Source organism: Colletotrichum graminicola (assembly GCF_000149035.1).
Source record: "Colletotrichum graminicola M1.001 genomic scaffold supercont1.36, whole genome shotgun sequence".
NCBI classification, from domain to species: Eukaryota; Fungi; Ascomycota; class Sordariomycetes; order Glomerellales; family Glomerellaceae; genus Colletotrichum; species Colletotrichum graminicola.
The window spans coordinates 194,181-214,696 of record NW_007361040.1 but is presented as its reverse complement, the minus strand read 5'-3'; the positions used below and the strand labels follow the sequence as shown (position 1 = coordinate 214,696).

The window sequence follows — 20,516 nt, the reverse complement described above, 5'->3', positions numbered from 1 at the left end:
GCAGGAGTGGGAAGATAGGCAGCGTTGGAGACCACAGCTTCGAGAAGCACCATAGAAAAGACGAATGGGGACCGAACCGACTGCATTCTGAGGTGATTCGGCCCGGTCAGTGATCAGCAAGCGGGATTACATATGACAGGGTGAGCTTTTGGCTCTTCTCAACTCTCTTTCTCCGCCGTCTCTCGCCTCAATCAGGACTTCGTAAACCCATAATGACATGGGGAGCGGTTTGCCATGTGTCATATGCCATTTGCCATTATATTGTTCCGCCGTCAAAGAGGCAGCTTAAAATTGTTGACCGATCTAGGTAACCCACTCAGCAAGGGACGACTGCCCGCGTGCAAAAGCCTCCGCCTCGTTGCATCCTCATCCCTTCCCAACGTGGGCGAAAGAATCGCGGGAGATGCGGAAACGACGGGATGCGAATGGGACGTGCCCGTTCCCCAAAGGGTAGACACCCGCACCTTAGGCAGTATGCTTCGCTACCACCTACCTACCTAGGTACTTTAGTAGTACCTACGGGTCGGATGGGGAGAGGCGAACGTCTAACACTTGAAGACGTAATCCTGGCTGTCTGCCTACCAAAGAAATACCCATGCCCCATAAACGCTATCGCTATTGCGCCTCCCCAATTGCAACAGCACCTGACACTCCCCGCCGAGTATCCGTAAAGAGGCAGCCTTTCTCCATCCCCTCCGCCCCCTTCAAACATCAGTCCCTTATTTCAGGTGCCTGATTACCCAGAGAACAGTCTGAGAGGGTCGCTGCAGAAAGCTTGAAATTTTGATTTTCCTCCAACAATCTCACTCCCGCATCTACATAACAGTCAGTAATCAACCCCGCGTCAATCCCGACTCGACGGTTCTCGCTACATCAAGACACTGCGCGTGCAGACGGTGAACCAGCGTTACCAGCGTCTATTCCTTCGCTCTCAGTTTCCAACCTCGCAGCACTACATATGGCCGACGACTTCGCTCCCCCGGCGGGCCCCCCGCCTCCCAAAGCCCCTGAGGTCCCTCCCGGCTGGGCTGCCCGCTGGAATGACCAGTACAAAGAATGGTGAGCTCTCGTAGCCTCCCCGTCTACTCACCGCGGATCGCAACGCTGACTCTGCCTTCAGGTTCTACGTAAACCTCCACACTAAGCAGTCTCAATGGGATAAGCCGACCGAACCCGCGTTGCCTCCTCCCCCGCCCGCGGCAGACGCCCACCCAGGCGGTCCTCCCCCCGGCTACGCCCCGCGCCCTGGTGACTCGACGCCGCCCGTGGACCAAAAGGTCAACCCATACGACCAGAAGCAAAACCCCTACGAGGATCAGTCCTCAGCGCCCCAGCCCTACGGCGCTAGCAGCTCCAACGCCATAAGTGAGGACGAGCGTCTCGCCCGCCAGCTCCAGGCCGAGGAGGAGGCCCGCGCCCGCGGCGCCAACTCGAACTCTCCGATGCCCCCTGGCTATAACCCACAGCAGCAGCAGCAATCCCAGAGCCCCTTCCCCGATCAGCTTCCGCCCCGCGCGCAGGATACGAGGGGCAAGAGCGGCGGCGGCGGCTTCCTCGGCAAGCTGCTCGGCAAGTCTAAGACGGGCAGCCAAGGGCAGCCGCAGTACGGCGGATATCCTCCCCAACAGCAACAATACGGTGGCTACCCGCCTCAGCAACAATACGGTGGCTACCCGCCCCAGCAGCAGTACGGTGGCTACCCTCCCCAGCAGGGCTACGGGGGCTACCCTCCCCAGCAAGGTTACGGGGGCTACCCCCCGCAGCAGGGCTACGGCCCACCCGGGGGCTACGGCATGCAGGGCGGTGGCGGCCGGAAACCCGGCGGCGGCGGCGGCATGGGCATGGCGGGCGGACTAGCGCTCGGTGCCGGTGCCGGTCTGCTCGGTGGCGCACTGCTCGCGGACCACATCAACGACGAGCAGCAGGAGGCGTACGCTGACGGCTACAGTAAGTTTAGGCTGCCACTTTCCGACCTTGACTCGCACGGATACTGACGGTGTGGTGCTACAGATGACGGCCAGGACGGCGATGACTTTGGCGGTGGAGACGGCGACTTCTAAGCAGTCGGGGTTTGGCCGAGCCGGTGTGTCTCTTGAAACGAAACATCTCGAACGGGTCATGAATTGAAGATTTGGAATGGGCGAGCAGACGATGTGAAACTTGTCCATAATGTGTTACCTTTTTTTGCCCCCTCCCCACGAATGGTAGAAAAGACAGCAGGCCACACTTGACCTCTTTGATCGTTGCGTACTAGTCCCGAACTCTCTGCTATCTTAAATGCCCTCACGAGGTGTTGCTTTTCCACAAAGTTACCTTTGAAAGAGAGCCGTCGAATCTGCCCTTCGAGTACGCACGTCACAAGCGCCGCGCGTGCTTTTGCATAAGCAACTGCATACTTGGACGGTGCCGCCTTGGGAACGCCAGGCAAACGCTTCATGTGGGCGCTAGTGAGGAGACAAGTCTCGTAGGAACGCTGTGGGATGTGCACTCACGCCAGCTCGCCCTCCCCCTATTCATTCATAAAGGTATACATCCGGATCAGAGGCAGCCATAGCTAACGGACACCTAGTCCCATAACATAGGTAGTCTTGCAGATTGCCTGAATAGCCGCATGCGTGGATCCGAATTGTAAACTACGTTCCGAGGGTGATGAAACGGGCCCGTACCTGTGGAACCAGCTCGATCCGGGGCATAGGAGTCCAGGCTAGCAAACTCATCTACGATATGCTGTACCCGGCATTGAAGGCCTCCCGAATCCGCCGTCGTAACTGTGAAGCTTCTGGCGAATACATCTTGATTCATCCAACAGCCCCATCGGTCTTGCCTGTCCCTGGTCCGATACACAACTTGCGGTTGACCATTAAGGTGCCTAGATATGAATGTAGGAAAGTTGTGCACTTACATCGTGGCGCATTAGCCCCGAACTCGAGGCTATCGTAAATGAAGGGCCTTGCTTTGCCGCAATGTTACCTTTGAAAAGGGGTCGTCAAATCAGTCCTTCAAGTACGCACGTCACAGACGCGGCATGTCGTAGGTGAGGCACGGTCGGCCATTAAAGGTATCTGGATATAAATATAGGGAATATCCGCGCCACTCGTTTGCCGTCCCCTGGGAACTGCAACGTACCCGGTTACTGTCCGGTCCGACGTTCAGGAGCGCCCGCCCCTCTTTCTTTTTGTTTGGCTTCAATCTTACGTGAACCACACCCTGCAGCAGCCCAGCTCCCTTGCTCACCTCCGCACGCCCTTCTCCTTCTTTCCGCCGCCGCTGCCGCCGCCGTTTGAGGACCCGGAACCCGACGACTCTTCCTTCTTACCGGTGCCCGCCAAGAAGGCGGCCATATCAAAGTTACCCATAGGGCTGGCGCCGGCATCGCCGCCGCCGCCGCCGAGAATACTGTTCATGGGGTTGCTCTTCTGGCGCTCCTCGAACTCGGCGCGCATTTCGGGGTCCACTGCGAGGTAGTATATCAGCAACTGTTCAGGGATTTGGGACGGGGAAGAATTGGAAGAGTTGGCAGGTGGGGCAGAGAGGAGCGGGAAGCGGGAAGAGGTGTTGTTAACGTACTGTTATCGACGAGGTAGGGCATGCCGAGGAAGATACCCATGCTGACGAGACCGAGGAGGATCATCGGGTTCTTGAGGATGGCGAGCACCGAGACTGCATCGCAGGAGTGTTAGCATTCTTTCCTCAACGCTAGGAAGCTTCCAAAGCGGTGCTACGCATCTCGTAATAGCGCCATCGAGCCCTCGAAACTGAGCACGACAATGTCAGGGAAAGGGGGACCTACACTTGCTCCTCTCCATGAAGTAGTTCTTTCCACCCAGGACCCGCACTTCGAAGCCCTTGCCGCCGCCCTCGAAGTCCTTGGCCGTGTACACCTCGCCGCGGTTGTCCCAGTCGTTGCCGCGGTACGTCTCCCACGCCGACAGGCTGCCGTCAGCGGCGACGTCTAGGCGTAAGGGAGCGAAGGCGTGCGTCACGCAGTGGATGTCGACCAAGTACGACCCGGGCGCGGTGACGTTGGTAAAGACAAAGGTGTTCTTGACCGACAGCGGGGCGGAGAAGGAGGCGCCCAGTGCCGAGAGGGTCGCGCGCGTCGAGGGCGGAAGGGTGTAGGGATTCGGCAGGGCCGGGGAGGAGGGCACCGAGAGGGTGATGGAGGCTGCGAGGGCGAGGGAGGACGCGGTGCAGGCCGCAAGGGCGGCGAGGGACGCGAGGAGGCGCATCGTTCTCGGTGGCGGTCTGTCTGCGGTTACAGGATTTCGAAGTCTACGGTTCGGTTTCGGTGGGATTCCCCGGGAGCAGGTTCGAAGATTCAAATACCAATGCTCGAGTAAGATACGGGCGGAGGAAAAGGGGGGGAGAAGGGGTGGGTAGGGGAAGCTCGGACCGAAGAGGGTTCGATTTGTGGTGGATATGGAGGTATAGATGAATGGCGGCGTGGGATGGAGCTTGGATCTGGTGAGAGTAACGGCCGCACAGGTTGGTGCAACATGCAAGTATGCTTCTGGTGTTGGGGCCCGCTGCCAGCCGACCAATCAGCTCCGGCGGGCGGACTATTGTCATCTGCCGCGCGCCGGCGAGCGACCCTCCTCGCCCCTCCCTGCCCACCGAACCCCATTCCAGAGCTGTCAAGTTCCAAACTAACAACAGCGGTCCCGGTGCAACGCTGAACAACGAACTTGTTTGCACCACAAGCTCTAGCACGTTTTCGAGAGCGGGCGGCTAGCAGTGACCAAACCGCCCACTAGGAAGTTGTGGCGTCGGCACGTTTTCATTTCTTCACGTGCCTTGTGAGTTGCCACAGGCAGCCGATCGCCAGTCTCATTGGGGAGATCAGGAGGGAGGGGCTCGGGGGCATCACATTTCTTCTTACCTTTCCTTGCTTCCGTGCTCGCACTCTGATGTTGGTATGAGGGGACGCTGGTATGGCGACAGCGAGCGGGCCCAAAGAAGCTTGTTTCAAGCAGTTGCCCTGGATCGTCATGGTTTCGATCGATACATCACATTAAACGAGGAATGGCAAGGGATGCGGAGCGGCATTCACTTGTTGCTCCTCCTCCCCTTCCGCTCCGGTAATATTCAGTAACATACGATTCGGAAGACAGATCAATGTTGCTTTTTCTACGGGTATCCGTTCCCTCATACAGGAAAAAAAGAAACCAATCCAGATGCATATACAAAACCACGTGCGCGCACACCATGCTTTTACCAGAAAGGTATTCAAGGGGGTATCCAACCAGGTCCGGGCAAAGCGTAAAGCAAGTGCGGTCGCTTTCCCCCCATTATCTCGTCTAGTCTAACTTACGGCACCAGCGGCGCATCCTCCTGCTTGGTCTCCGCCGCGGAGGTGGCCTTGCCGTTGGTCTTGGCGGAAGCGGCGTTCTTGAAGGATTGCTCAAAATCGGCGATGATGTCGTCAATGTGTTCTGTACCGACCGAAATACGGATGAGGTCCTGTTATGGGGTCCCTTGTCAGTCACAGTCCCTGGTGTTGCAACATGTTTCTCTTTCGAAAAGAGATGGGGGTTGAGATGACTCACCTCGCTGACACCGGAGCTCTTCTTCTCCTCGTCGGACAGCTGCTCGTGGGTCGTGGACCAGGGGCTGTCAGTGTTAGCGATGTACACCACCCACAAGAAAAGAGAGGGGGAGAGAGGGGGAGAGAGGGGGAGAGAGAGAGGGAGAGAGAAAGAGCAAACGTTTCCGGGGTTCCACTCACTGGATGGCCAAGGTCTTGGAGTCGCCAACGTTGGCGAGGTTGGAGATGAGCTTGAAGCCGTCGACGATCTGGCTGCCGGCGGCGCCGCCGCCCTTGACACCGAAGCTGAGGACACCGCCGAAGCCGCGCTTGAGGTATTTCTTGGCCGTTTCGTGGTACGGGTGGCTCTCGAGGCCGGGGTACGAGACCCAGCTGACGTAGTCGTTGGCCTCGAGCCACTTAGCGAGGGCGAGGGCGTTCTGCGCGTGGCGCTCAGCGCGGAGGGAGAGCGTTTCGATGCCGATGATGAGCTGTTGGGCGGCGAAGGGGTTCAGCGAGGCACCGAGGTCGCGTAGGATCTCGACGCGCGCACGGATGATGAAGGTGATGGGGCCGAACGTCTCCCAGAATTTGAGGCCATGGTAGCCGTCGCTGGGCTCCGTCATCTGCGGGAAGCGGCCGTTGTCCCACTTGAACTTACCGCTGTCGACGATGACGCCGCCGATGGTGGTGCCGTGGCCACCGATCCATTTGGTCGCCGAGTGAACGACGATGTCGGCGCCGTGCTCGATCGGGCGGATGAAGTAGCCGCCGGCGCCAAAGGTGTTATCAACCTGCGGACGGCGTGTTAGTCACCCACATCTCTACCTCTCTCTCCCTCTCACTTGAATATACGCAACGAGCAGGGCAGGCTGCGACTCACAATGACGGGAACACCCTTCTCGTGGGCGACCTTGGCGATGGCCTCGAGGTCGGGCACGTTATACTTGGGGTTTCCGATGCTCTCGACGTAGACGGCCTTGGTCTTGTCGTCGATGGCGTTGGCAATGTCCTCGACGCGGTCGCCGTCGACGAATTTGGTGGTGATGCCGAGGCGCGGCAGGAACACCTTGAACTGGTTGTAGGTACCGCCGTACAGCAACGAGGTCGACACAATATTGTCACCGGCATGGGCGAGGGCACTGATAGCGATGAACTGGGCGGCCTGGCCGGACGAGGTGGCCAGCGCGGCCACACCTCCCTCGAGCGCGGCGATGCGCTTCTCAAAGACGTCGACCGTGGGCTGCAGAGAGGTGTGTCAACGGGCGTCCTTGCTTTCTTGTTACACGTGCAGAATAGGATTGGGACGAGAGGCACATACGTTCATGATACGGCTGTAGATGTTACCAAACTCCTTGAGGCCGAAGAGCCTCGCGCCGTGGGCCGAGTCATTGAAGGTGAAACTCTACATGTTGGGAGTTGCTGTCAGTTACTGCCTCCCTTTCTGCTCAAAATGCGCTGAACATCACGAACCGTGGTGGCGTAGATGGGAACAGCGCGCGAGTTGGTGGCTGGGTCGGGCTCCTGGCTGCGTCACGCAAGTCTTGTCAGTCTCGACGGCTTCAAAGCTCAAGATCCCCTCCCCACGAAGACCTGTTTGGGTTGAGTGATGTGTGAACGTACCCCGCATGGAGCTGTAGCGTCTCAAAGTTCTTGCTCAGTTCTTCGGCCATTGTGACTTTCTGGTTCGCTGTAGCAGGGAGAGATGAAAGGGTATCAATGAGGAGAGGCAGATGAGAGAAAATTTCTCGGCGAAGGACGGACAGCCAGGGAGGGGAAGGGGGGAAAGCTTCCTTCTGGGATCGTGTGACGGTAAGAGCAGATCGACGCGCTTAAAGACAAACGAGGGCCGGTGACCGGAGACGGAGTCAGACGAAGAGCGGAGGGCACAATCAGACGAAGAAGGGCGGCAGAGAGACGGGGAGGATTCGGATCAGCTACGATGATGCCATTGAGGGGACATGACACCATCGACCGACCTTTCCATATGATTGCATCGTTCGTCTTCCTTTGACAAATGGATCCAGCGATGTGCTGATAATAGTTCATGTATCCCTTCCCCATTGGGAGATACCCCTCGTAAAAACCCCTCCATCTGCCCTTAGCTCGCTCATGACAGACGGGGGTCCAACAGTGGGGGGAGGGTTCCAATGGCTTGGTCTACCGTACTTAGCATGGTGCGAACTGGCTGGCCAGGCATTGCGACAGCGAGATGAAGCTAACGTAGGTTTGGTGGTGTTGCTGGGCGCGCGAAGAGAGCGCCGATTCAGGCATATGATGTGGGGTTTGGCCAGAGCACGCAATCGACGTTGAAATGTCACTTTGCGGGGCAGAGCAAGGGGGTCATGTTAGCGCCATTGGGGAACATGATACCTACAAGTTCTCAACCCCTACCCGTGTGTTTGGCTCGGCCTGGCGTTCCGCCGGTTATAAACAAGAACACCGAGTGCCTGGAGGGTCTTGTGTTCCTTACAGAGGCAGCTTTTTCTCGGAATGCTTGCCGCTTGCATTTTTGTGCGAGGTAAGCCTGCTTGCTGTAGGGGACATCAGGGTCGCCATCTGATTGTTTGTTGGTGGCTGGACATCCGGTGTAGTTGTCAATAAGGGGATCGGGCTTCGACGGTGGGTCCGATAACCTCCACCGGGCCCTACGGCTGCGATGCCGCAGCGGTTGTCGGTCGGGAGACATGAACTGTGGACGAAGCAGCAGCTCGTGTCCCGCAGCGGCTGTCGCTCGATCTTGAGAGTGGGGACTTGTACGATCTGTGCTCAGCGGCCCAAGGCGGAAATTGCAAAAGCGATGAGCTTCAGGCACGTCTGGCTGGACCTGAGAAGCTTGCTCGGGCGGCATATGGTTTGTTCCTCGGATCTTTCCTTCATTATGCACATATTCAGATAAGTATCCGTACACCAAACTAACAAGGTACAGTCATGTGTTTCTCCGGGAAACGGGAATCCAGCACTCCACCATTGCACCACGAATGGGCCCATGTGTACAGCGGCAACTCGGCCAACCGAGGAAAAGATGTCGTAATAGTCGCTGAGCTCTTTTGACAACCTTCTGTCTGCTTGATTTAGTTTCATTGCTGCGCTATTGCGTTCCTGACATCTGCCTGACTAGACGAAGGTTATCATACCTATGAGTTACCTTGCGTATCAATGATGAGCTTGGGTGTTTCATTGGCATCCTCCTTTTTTTTCTAGCTGATGACAGTACCATGAAAAAGAATATCTGACGGTGAAGAAGCGGCGCAGAAACTTGTTCAACTACTGTCACCATAGGTACGTACTGATGTAAATATCGCCGAGTCCGTCAAGCCACCATCCGCTCAAGCCCTATTCTGACCAGACCAGGTACTCTACGGAAACAACTTGGTATCTCTATATATACAGGTCTACTGTGTCTCAGATGATCTCCTGAGAAAAGGCCGTAATCAATTCATGTCCTCGATGCTCTCGATCTCGTGATCGTTTAACAATAGTATCGAATGATCTGATTCCATATCCCCGCACGCTTCCAAGAAATACTCGCCACTTCTCAGTCCTGCCTCTATGTCCTCCTCATGGTGAGCCACGCTTGTTCCTGTAGCCCACTGATGCCCCACACTCAATGAGGGTTTTGACCACCGCCAAATGACCACTTACAGCAACCTGTGTAAGGGGAGTCTCGCCAACATCGTTTTCGGTCTTAACTGACGCTCCGTTGGCGCAGAGAGTATTTACCACGGTTTTATAACCAAAAGCCGCTGCCACAAATAATGGAGTGGACAACCGATGGCTCTTGATATTGACTTCGGCTCCTGCATTGATAAACGCTCGAATAGTCGTATCATATCCTCTTCTTCCTGGAGTCCGGAAAGGACAGCAAAGTGGAATTATCTGCGTCTGAGTGGTCGTTTTGCAAACAGTATCCACTGGATACACATCAGGAGGTCATCCATGTTGTTGTTGTCCCGCAGTAAGATATCTTTGAATAGCTCACTCAGCTTGCTAGGGATCTGTCGTAGCCGCTTCTCCATCGTAAACAGACGGCCATCTCGAATCTCCTTGTTGAGGATACAGAACGACCCAGATAAAGACACCATCAGCCTTCTCCAGGATTCGGTCTTGGATCTTCTTGGTGTAATTCTCCGAACCTACCCTTCTAAGGTAGCTCCGGACATATCTTTCCAAGTCTTCTTTGTGGCCTAACTGGTCCTCGACAGCCAACTCGAGACCATTCTTGACTTGTATATAAGGATAATGGCGATTGGAGAAACATATCCGGATCTGATGGACGTATACCACGAGTCGAGTTGTTCAAATCTCAGCAGCTCCGACAAATGCGCTCTGCGATCTTGTAGCTTCTGTTGCACTGCGAAAGTATCAGCCCCGCCTGTTGCTCGGACCTAATGATATACTCACTCTTACATGTTGTTGGTTCCCGCACGTCAGCGGCTAGTATTGCCTCGACCATGCTTGGAGCCATGGTGGAGAGCAGCTCTTTCGTGTAGGCTGCTGCTGTTGCCGCTGCGTATCTTTGCCACTGCTTATTCTTGTGGGAATCTGCGTAATCGCAGATTCCTCGGACCGGCATGAAGGGGAACTGATCTACCAGCCCGGCTGCCTCCATCTCGAAGCAAATAACACCAAGCTCCTTCGCTAGTTTTCTCGGGTCCTGCCGTCCTTCACGACCTGGTTCCCGGAGGCGACCCTACCGTAGTGGATGCGTGGGAGGTTATTCTGTCGCTGGAGCCGGGGCTGCACTTCCAGCGGGTCGCAATGTTTGCAGTCTGCTAATTTTCCATGGTCGTACGTGGAGTTAAACAGTCGATCTTCACAGTGACTTGGATACGCATATTCTTGGGCCATCCTGGGGTGGTGGTGGAACATCTCTTCAAGTATCGAAGGCACGCCACTGGGAATGGACTCGTGCAATGCCCGCAACTTCGCGACAGCGTTCAAAAGATGATGCGGGGCCACCTTCGGTATTGCAGTCCGCTGAACACGCTCGCCCGGTAAGATCTTGCCCAAGTCGTACTGTATCACCGTGGTGCTGACCACAACGTCGCCTAGCCGGATGTCGAAGCCGTCGCCAGGAACCCCGCCGCCGATGCCGACCATCAACCCCACGCGGATCGAGGGGAAGCTCGAACGCATGTTGCTTGCCACGATCGCCGCGTTATTCGTGCCATACTGGCCCAAGGGTAAGCACGCCATGGCGACGTTGTGCCCAACGATGTTGCCCAGGATGTATTCGTTGGGGTCGTTGGCTATCTTGAACAGATCTCTGTGCTGGCGATCGAGAATGGCACGACTTGCAGCCAGCTCACTGTGAAGCGCACAGATCCATCCCACTGTATAATCGACGTGACGGCGTTCTCGGTCATCGCCGTTACAATCCAGCAGCGTTTTCGCTCGTTTCGCAATGTCGGGTCGAGGAGAATCGTCACTGTATCGGCTGTGGCCTCTTTTGCGGCCAGACGTTACCATGCTGGGAACATCGTTCGACATATCGACATTGCAGGGGTTCGTGGGACGTGTATATCTGTCATCCGCGCAGTGGTTGCAATTCGAGAACTATTCGAAGAATCCGCAGGCTTGATCATTTCAGCCCTGAGCAAGAATGATACCAAAAAAAGTGGCCAAACGAGTGCGCCAAAGACTCTGCCTTGCAAGGCTTTGGTTTGGCAATCCAGCAAGGGTGGTTCGATGAGGCTGCCAGAACCCTGGACACCTGCAGTAATTGGTTGGTCACTGGCGCTCCCGCTGCCGCCGTGAGTTTGGCGCCGATGCAGGCTGCGCCGCGACTGTACATCTTGAAGCATCAGAAGTCGGGTTCCCGCATTCGGCGCAGGGTCCGGGGAAAAGGCATCGTGGGGGTTGACTGGAGTGAACCTGTAGAAACATTTGAAGAAATGTTGCAGAAACAAACACAACTCGGCTTCTGGTTGCCAAAAGCCGTAAGGCAGTCGCCCGACAAACCTCATATATAAGCCGACACTGACTAACACGCCGAAGATTGGAATGGACCAAGGACCAAGAGATTGGGGAAAAAAAGACTACAGAGCCGAGGCCTGCAGAACAGTAATAATACGGATGGCATCTACGTCCTGTTGAAGCAACCCAACCCAAAACCCGATCGTATTCGAACAATACGTAATTCCTAATAATCCTGTGTCAACCATGTGACAGGCCAATATACGACATAACCGCCCTACTACGGAGGGGCCTCGACCTGTTGGGCCCCCCTTTTTTTCGCTCCTAGATTTCGTTGTGAACCAGTCATCTAGACAAGGTTCACGTCACTAAAGCCCGGGCCATAGATGCGCCTCTGATCGATTTCCCAGAGTTTCTTTCCGTCGTTCTTGCGGTCCCAGGACGGCATCCGTTTGGTCCGGATGAGCTCGACAGAAGCCTCCCGCCGTCGCTCCTCGAGAGTGGCGTGGAAGGACTTGAAGGAGTCAACGTGGGTAATTACGCGGACTCCTTCATCTGAGGAGGGGGGCCACCGGCGGTGGGCTGGCGGAACCCCGTCTTGAAAACGTCCTTGGCCATGAGCAGCGTGGTTCCAGACCAGAGTACGAACTGGAATGCCGCGAAGACAGTGTCGGCGCGGGCGGCACCGCATACGGAGCCGCGGCAGAAGAGGAGCTTGCTGAGGAAGACGGCAAGGGCGACGAAACCGGAGAAGTAGAAGAGTACGTTGAGCGCCTCGAAGCCAACGGCGGCCCAGGGGTGGGAGGCTGTGTTTGGTCAGTCAACCGTCTACGGTCTCACTCTCTTTCCAAAGCCAGGAAAAGGAAGACTCACCTCTGGGAGCAAACCTGGGGACCACCTCGAGGTAGGCGATGGAGATGAAAGAAAATAGGGGAGTGAAGATCAGGAAGTTGATCTGAGACGGGGACGACGTCATGGTATCCATGTTGTACCAGTTGGCGACTGCAAAGCACACCGCAGTCAGTTCATGATCAAACTTTCACCATGAAAGCCAGTCACCGTGGTAGACCGGCTCCCCATAACAGGTTTCCCATCACGTACCAAAGGCCGAGAGACCGAGGACCACCAACGCCAGAACACCCTGGACGATTCGAAGAGGAAGCATAAGACCCATCTTGTCGGTGGTTTTCGTTATCGTTTCGTTGATAAACTCGTAAAGGCTTCGTCAAGGTAAGAGGGAACAGGAGAGTCGGGAATGAAATAGAGAATAGTAGTAGTAGGATAAATATAAATCTAAGCTGGCCCCCAGTGCGCTGTTTGAAGAAGTGAAGAATAAAGGTTGACAAGAGAGAGAGAACATGTGGAAACGGTCAGGCGGGAGAAGGACCAAGAAAAGGGCAACGCAAGCATGAAAAGAGGGGAAATTCTTGATGCTTTTGTATGGATGGACAGTCCCATCTTCTCGATGTGTCCCTGCCCGAGTGTTTGAAAGGCGGAACATGTAGGTACCTGCCGGTAGGTCATGGCATTTGGCCCATCACTCGGCGCGCTCACCCTCCAAGGGTCTGTCTGTGGAATGCACGGCCTGATACCTCTGAAATGCATCTGAAACTGGCCTCCCTGGGGCAGTCGCCATGCACGCCGTCCAGATGGGGAAAAGATGGTGTGTAGCAAGGCCCATTGAGCCAATCCTAGCGGTCGGCATCGATAGAGCCTCCTTTTCATGCGGGACCAAGGCTTGGCGCTGGTAGGTTACGCGCAGCCAGAACAAAATCGGGGGATGGGCCCTGTTGGTTTCCTGGGAGGTTTGGCGAGAGGGAGTCTTGATTGGCCTCGTGGCAGGCTCACATGGAAGGGTAGGAACGGGGGGTTTCTAATCGACAAAGATGCTCGCATCTGTCGGACGACAAGGCTTCGGTACTATCCCATTGAGTGCGAAGTGACCTCACAAAACCTCAGACCAATAAGACTACAGCAATCCAGGCCAACTATCCAATAGCTGTTGGTAATCATTTGCAGAGACCCATATTTGGGTTATGTGAGGTCACTTCGCACTCAATGGGATAGCCGACCGGGGTGAATCAGCGACACGGCGCAAGCGCGCGGCGATTTCTTTTTGGTTTTTTCTTTCTTTTCTTTTCTGTTTGTTTTCAAATGCAGGCGAGTAAGAGGCAGTCATACCTACATAGTGTACATACTACACACACACGCAAGGTACCTAGGTACCTAGGTACTTACTTACCTACCGGGTACTATTAGAGCATACGAATACCAACCGGTATGTAGACGGATGGCAGATATGCAGGAACAGCGATATTGGGGCGAACCGATTCGACGGCCCGGATTAACCTACGTTGCATTGCACCTGCTTGCTGCCATTAGCTGCCGAAAGTACCGGTACGTGCTCGCCTCAATCGTCTTTACACGAGGGAGAGGTGTGTAGGCTAGGTTTGGAAAGATTTGAGGCGAAGGGCCGAAGCGGGGATCTTCAGACCGAGAGACACGGCGAGATGACAGACGGAGCGGCAAGCGAGGTCCGCAAATGGGCTCTGAGGGTTTGAGACCGGAGAACAGCGAGTCTCGAGATGCCAAGCATCGTTCGCCCTCCGACGCCAAGCCTGCATTTTCGACAGCGGCGACAACGACTACGACTACGACAACAACAAGAGCCCCTGCGCAATCTCGTGTTGTGGGCGTTGAAACAAAACGAGTAGTGACAAGAGGCAGAACGTAGCAGCAAAAAGGGCAAGTCGCGACAACTGAGCGGGTTGCGGTTGCGTGGAACACACTGAACATGGAATAGCGCGGGAGAAGGCGATTAGAGGGGAGCAGAGACCAAAAAAGCGAAATCCTATATGTGGTACGGACTGCAATGTACGACCTAGTACCGGCATGGTGGACAGGAGATGGTGAGAGAGAAGAAGAAGAGGAAATGTCCGAACGTCCGATGTTTCGATTCACGCTTCGGCGGGCAAGTTGTGGGCTGCTAGTAGCTACCCAGGTAGGTAGTAGGTATTTGTACCCGAGTAATACTAGTTTAAGTGGGGCCGGCGTAGCTATCAAACCTTGTCGCGTCTCGCCTTGGGTAACCAGGGTGGATACGCCAAGCCAAGAATAGGACCAGTAGAAGAGAAAGAGGGAAGAGAGAGAGAGAGATTGTGATGCAATTCCTCGCTCAGCTTACACTAGAAGGGCGAATGGCCCATTATTGCCTCCTCCTCCTCCTCCTCCTCCTCCTCCTCCTCCTCCTCCTCCTCCTCCACAGAAAGAGAGAGAGAATAAAGTCGGCAGCGGAGGTTGCAACGTCAAGGGTGCCGCCCGAGTTTCCTCGCGGGATACTCGAAACAGGCTTTGCAGCGATGGCAAGGCGACGCGGCGCATGCGCGGCTGGAGAGGAACCTCCAAGCTCCCATGGTTTCGTTGAATCGCAACGCGCCGTACCCTACCCTCGCAAGAAAACTGGGGGCGGCCGCCGGCCGTCCACTTCCTGTTGGCTGTTCTTAAAAAAGCTATGAGACGCCGCACAACCGACTCCCAGACTCAGTCCGATACTTGAGGTGCCAAGTTGCCAAGAAATCTCCTTCGGTAGACCCTTCACCTCGGCGGCCTGCCTGGTCTCCTTCCCGCCCTGCTGACACATACCTCCAGTACGTGGTAGGTATCCGTACCTAGTTGTAGGTAGATGCAGGCCTCCCTCCCCCATCCGTCTGTGTGTTTCACCACTCGTTGCTCGCTGTGACAGCGGTCCTCGATGCCGGCTTGGCCACCTCCGGAACTACTACTCTGCCAAAAGCTTCGCCTCGCCAAGACGTCTTGTCAGAAAGGCTTGGGACTCCTGGGCATCTCATGCCCTTTCTCAAGCTTTCTGTCCATCGGCCGGCCACCCCTGATGTCGATTCCCCCTACGGATATAATACTGGCATCTCTGATCGGGTGCACGAGAAGGTCTTGGCCACCACCGGAACTAGACCCATTCCTGTCCTCCGTGGGACCTCGACGAAGCGCTGTGGGGAGGGGTTCTGTATTCCTCGTCTTGTCGCTGCCTTTTCATGCAACGGCGGCTATGGTGCCTGCATCAGACACGCACAGAGAGAGACAGGCATATGGACAGAGAGATCGAGTCGGAGCTGTCCCATACAGATTGAGATGGTGTTCCTTGTTCTCGCAAAACAGAAAGAGGATTACATTTCCCCACCCCGGAGAAGATCCGATACCTATTAATTCCGTATCATCTCATGTCGCCTCACTTGCCGCCTCGTTTCAACCTGACTGTCTGCCTAGTGACATAACATCATACGCGAAGAAACAAAAAAGCTTCGGCCGGTCTGCCATCCCGGGCCTGCCCCTCCGGTTGAAAAAAAGGATTCGAAGCGACACCAGCCCGTCGAGGCCACGCTTTTTGCTAATAAGCAGCGTCCCCCTCTTTCTTTTTTTTTGCCAAGGGGGCCTGACTCTCCTGAGTGTTCGGTGCTCTCGAGACGACATTCTAGAAAATGAACAACTGGCCCAGGCTAGGTCATCCCGAATGGCCCTCACGAGTCATCCCAGGGCCCTTTTTCATGCCTGCGCACGCAGAGTCGTGCCCAGGCATACTTCCTGATCAGACGCGACTCAAGACACAGACGCTTGTTTTGTGTTTGTTCCGTTCCACCATCGCCGTTTCCTGTCTCACCGTCTACCTATCACATTGGGTCCGTCAAAGCTGTCGTGGCCCACACACAGTTGGGATCTGTCAACGACTTATCGCCCGGTTGTATCCGTACAAGAAGCCTAAAAATCACCGGTCAAGCGGGGAGCTCCACCGGCCAACTATAGTAACCCGGCCACCCGCTCGATCTATAAGCTGCGTCGCCTAGCTTTCGAACCATCTTGATATGCCGGCTTGCTCGTCGCCCTTGGGGATATCTCATCTTCTGGGCCGAGCTATCCATGTCTTTTCTCTGGATGAACGCAAATTCCAGCCTCCAAGAGTTGGAAATAGGCCAAGGTAGTTAATGACGCTCAGTCAGCTCTTCTACTGGTGTCATCAGATCCAAGCCACCAACATGGAGTCCGACAGAATGAGCCCCAGATGAGATGAGAGAAAGTCTCTAGCAAACCGCCTATAGAAAGAAGAAGTGCAGACCCGTGACCAACCCAATGTTAGTAAGCGCTACTGACTTTACTGCCATCGCAATGTGTATTCATTGTAGACACTCTTTCTTGGAAGACCGGCGTTAGGGTAGGTAGGTGGCTTCTTCGGCCCATTCCGCGTTACGGTGTCCAATAACCCCCGCTCTGCGCCCGGACGCGAGGATCCAACATCTGGCATGTGACACAGCTTCCACCGTCTGCCACATGGTTAGTCGGTGTACGGAGTATGTCCTTTAACTAACGACATGCCTAGCGTAAGCAAGTCAAGGCCCCTCAGTGAGCACATAGAACAGAACCTTCACTGAGGAAAACCAACGACAAGGATGGACATGGGAATCGTCAGGGTTTCCGCTTCGAACATGGAAGTCGAGCAATGCCCTATTCGCATTTGGCCTTGCCTACACAGTACACTACATACACTCACTACCTAGATACTCAGCAGTGGTCTGTTTGGCTGTGATGCGCCTGTCAAGTTATATTTGATTGACGAATAGCACCGTTTGCTTACTAGCCACCACGGATACCTCTCTTATGCACATCCGACCGCGGGGATGGTGTGATGGGTGGCTCCAAGCCGTGATGATATTGCATCTAGGTACAAGAAGTCATCAATCAGTTATCGATAACGTCCAAATCCCCAACTCACATGTGGGAATCTTGTTCAGAGTCAAGTGTCGCAGCGGGAGCCGTCTCATATTGTCAGAGTCTCGACAGTAACCCCTCACATACTGCCAGAGTCTCAACAGTAAGCTAATGTACATAGTGCATGCACGCAACACCCTCCACGTGGACACTTTGCAGTGAGTTTATTGACGGTGGTCCACGGGGCAGCTTTCCCCATTCTTTGGAATCTCCGACCCAGAAACCCCCAGCTTTCAGCCCCCCTTTCCTCCGCTGCTAGCCTCCCCAGCAACCCCGCAAGCCACTGCATTCAATGCCCCTTGACAAGCCGGTTAGGACCTGCCACAGCCTATCAGGGCCCCCCAAATTACTGTAGCGCTGTCACCATCTGGGGTTACCGAGGGCTTCTGGTGGAACCTTGGCCGCTCTGCACAGCTGTGCCTCGGTCCATGCTCCTCACGGCCTCGCTCATTGGATTGCCCCCCCCCCCCCCCCCCCCCATTCCCCCCATTTACACCTTTTACGGGGATATTCGGTTCTCCAGCTCCTTACCTTCCTCAATGTGTACTCCGAGTCTCCGACTACCAATTCTTGAACAAGAAAGCCTCTCCCTCCCCCTCTCAACCTTTTGATTCTTCTATTTTTTGATTTTCGTTCCGACCTCTACACCCCCATCATCTATTTTTTCCCCATCCAGGATATCCTCCATACATCCAATTCCTGGGTTTCCAGGGTCGATCTAGTCTTTCGCTACAGCGTCCCTTTGCGCTGCCACTCCCCCTCCAACGAATCGGCGGCGGCATCTCAGTAGATCGACGTCAGCCAACAATCCTCTGCACTTCCGGCCGCCAATAACCCCCCTCACTAAAGTCCACTGCCGGTCGCGGATATGGCTCCCTCAAAAGACGTCGCCGCATACATACAGGAGCTGGCCACCCCGCCGCCTCCAGGTTCCCCTTACGGCCTGCCAGTCCCCGGTTCTGAGAAGGAGGGTCGCAGCGCAATCTACCGTCATTGGCGCTTCCGCGACGGTCCTCTGCTGTCCACACTTGATTCCGCTACCCAGACCGTCCACGACCTGTTCGAAGAGGCTGCCAAGAAGCGCCCCAGCGCGAGGTGCCTGGGTCACCGCGCTTGGAACGCTGCCACCAAGGAATGGGACAATAAGTACACCTGGCAGACATATGCCGAGGTTGCCGAGCGCCGTAAGAACTTTGGTGCCGGCCTCGTAGAAGTCCACCAGAACATTGGCATCACCAGCGACCACTACGGCGTTGGCCTGTGGTCTCAGAACCGCCCCGAATGGCACATTGCTGGTACGTTGGCCGATCCGCCCCTGTCAAGAGCGCATACTAACTTGGATTGCGGCCAGATCTCGGCGCTGCGTCCCAGTCCCTCTTTACCGTCTCTCTGTACGAGACCCTCGGCCCGGATACGACTGAGTACATTATTAACCACGCCAACCTGACTTGCGTTGTTACGTCCTTGCCGCACATCCCCGTTCTGCTGAAGCTTTCGCCGAGACTTCCCTCTCTCAAAGTCATTATTTCCCTCGACCCCTTGGACGCTGGCGAGCCTGACGGCTACTCTAAGCTGTCGGTCCTGAATGGTATCGCCGCCCAACATGGTATTCAGATCCACTCCATGGCTGGCATTGAGGAGCTTGGCCTCAAGTCTGCCCGCCCCATGCGCCCCCCTCGTTCAACCGACTGCGTTACAATCAACTACACCTCGGGGACGACAGGAATGCCCAAGGGCGTTGTTCTGACTCACGCCAATGCCGTTGCCGGCATTACAGCCGCGAGATCGACCGGGACAGTCACTTACAAGGATGTTCATATCTCCTACTTGCCTTTGGCTCACATTTACGGGAGAATGGTCGACCAATGTGCCTTGTCCGAGGGTGCTGCTGTTGGCTTCTTCCGTGGTGATATCGTTGGGTTGGTCGACGACATGAAGATTCTCGAGCCGACAGGTCTCATGTCCGTCCCCCGATTGTTTAACCGCTTCAATTCTGCCATCCGGGCCGCCACCATCGACGCCGACGGTATTAAGGGATCCCTGTCCCGTCAGGTTATCAGTACCAAGAAGGCAAACATGAAGCTGCCCGTGGGCAAGGCGAGCAACTCCCACTTTCTGTACGACAGAATCTGGACTCCCAAGGTTCGTGCCGCTGTCGGTCTCAAGAAGGCCCACAGCATGGTGAGTGGCAGCGCTCAGCTGGATCCCGACGTGCACGAGCTCCTCCGAGCCGCCTTTGGCAACCACTTTGTCCAGGGCTATGGCCTGACGGAGACCTACGCCGTCTCGACCGTCCAGTTGAAGGGCGATTTCACCTTGGGCAATATCGGCCCGCCCGCCCCCTGTAACGAGATTTGTCTCGAGTCCGTTCCCGACTTCGACTACCATGTTACCGACAAGCCGTACCCGCGTGGTGAGATCCTTCTTCGCGGTCCTAACATCTTCCAGGAGTATTATAAAAACGAGGAGGAGACGAACAAGGCCCTTGATGCCGACGGCTGGTTCCACACGGGAGATATTGGCGAGGTCGACAACATGGGTCGCTTCAAGATCATCGACCGAAAGAAGAACGTGCTCAAGCTCTCTCAAGGAGAGTACATCTCTCCCGAGCGCATCGAAAACGTCTACCTTGGTAGCACCAATCTGGCGGCCATGGCTTACGTCCATGGCGACCCGGCTCAGTCGTGCCTCGTCGCCATCTTCGGCGTCGACCCCGAGCACTTTGCGCCGTTCGCCAGCAAGGTCTTGAAGAAGAAAATCGACAAGGCCGACCTCGCAGCGATCAAGGCTGCTGGCGCTGACCCCAAGGTCAAGAAGGCCTTCCTTGCGGAGCTCGACAAGATTGGCCGAAGCCACAAGTTCAACAGCTACGAGCGCGTGCGCAATGTCTACCTGACGATTGATCCTTTCACCATCGACAATGAGCTATTGACGCCTACGTAAGTGAAAACGGCTCAGCTATTTATGTAAATTTGCTAACAGGGTGGGAACAGTCTTAAAATGAAGAGACCCCAGGCTGCCAAGGCATTCCGTGCGCAGATCGATAAGATGTACGAGGAGGTCAATGATGCGCCTGTGGCCAAGCCTAAGCTCTAAAAGCGCCCTGCTATGGGTTGGCGTTGGCTGATGTTGTCTCATGTGTGCTGTACCATATGACTTGCTTTATAGGGTTTAAATCAAACGTGTCTGGAAAGAATACTGTTCAATCTCCTCACTAAGGCTCTGGTCGGCTCGAGCCCAAAATTAGCGATTAGTGGCCAGGGGTGACTTTTCGTTACTTGTGCCACACCAACTTTAT

At 55.4% G+C, this 20,516-nt stretch overlaps 6 protein-coding genes across 6 annotated transcripts; 2 read left to right on the top strand and 4 right to left on the bottom strand.

Annotated features, from left to right (window-relative positions):
- Positions 1-958: 958 nt before the first annotated feature.
- Positions 959-2,060, top strand: GLRG_08104 (WW domain-containing protein; the record flags this gene model as incomplete). Its single annotated transcript, XM_008098789.1, has 3 exons — positions 959-1,059; positions 1,121-1,947; positions 2,011-2,060. 3 exons carry the CDS (start codon positions 959-961, stop codon positions 2,058-2,060), a joined length of 978 nt encoding a protein of 325 aa, XP_008096980.1.
- A 1,170-nt stretch (positions 2,061-3,230) lies between these two features.
- GLRG_08103 (uncharacterized protein) lies at positions 3,231-4,229 on the bottom strand (the record flags this gene model as incomplete). The annotated part of the gene is made up of 3 exons (XM_008098788.1): positions 3,231-3,454; positions 3,568-3,660; positions 3,791-4,229. 3 exons carry the CDS (start codon positions 4,227-4,229, stop codon positions 3,231-3,233), a joined length of 756 nt encoding a protein of 251 aa, XP_008096979.1.
- Positions 4,230-5,307: 1,078 nt separating this feature from the next.
- Positions 5,308-7,197, bottom strand: GLRG_08102 (O-acetylhomoserine aminocarboxypropyltransferase/cysteine synthase; the record flags this gene model as incomplete). The annotated part of the gene is made up of 7 exons (XM_008098787.1): positions 5,308-5,460; positions 5,547-5,610; positions 5,726-6,318; positions 6,408-6,767; positions 6,846-6,929; positions 6,998-7,052; positions 7,148-7,197. 7 exons carry the CDS (start codon positions 7,195-7,197, stop codon positions 5,308-5,310), a joined length of 1,359 nt encoding a protein of 452 aa, XP_008096978.1.
- A 2,626-nt stretch (positions 7,198-9,823) lies between these two features.
- GLRG_08101 (uncharacterized protein) lies at positions 9,824-11,017 on the bottom strand (the record flags this gene model as incomplete). Its single annotated transcript, XM_008098786.1, has 3 exons — positions 9,824-9,870; positions 9,929-10,165; positions 10,222-11,017. 3 exons carry the CDS (start codon positions 11,015-11,017, stop codon positions 9,824-9,826), a joined length of 1,080 nt encoding a protein of 359 aa, XP_008096977.1.
- Positions 11,018-11,980: 963 nt separating this feature from the next.
- On the bottom strand, positions 11,981-12,617 carry GLRG_08100 (uncharacterized protein; the record flags this gene model as incomplete). Its single annotated transcript, XM_008098785.1, has 3 exons — positions 11,981-12,249; positions 12,317-12,445; positions 12,545-12,617. 3 exons carry the CDS (start codon positions 12,615-12,617, stop codon positions 11,981-11,983), a joined length of 471 nt encoding a protein of 156 aa, XP_008096976.1.
- Positions 12,618-18,086: 5,469 nt separating this feature from the next.
- Positions 18,087-20,314, top strand: GLRG_08099 (AMP-binding enzyme; the record flags this gene model as incomplete). The annotated part of the gene is made up of 3 exons (XM_008098784.1): positions 18,087-18,513; positions 18,570-20,157; positions 20,212-20,314. The coding sequence occupies 3 exons, from the start codon at positions 18,087-18,089 to the stop codon at positions 20,312-20,314; spliced, it is 2,118 nt and encodes a 705-aa protein (XP_008096975.1).
- Between the last annotated feature and the right edge of the window lie 202 nt (positions 20,315-20,516).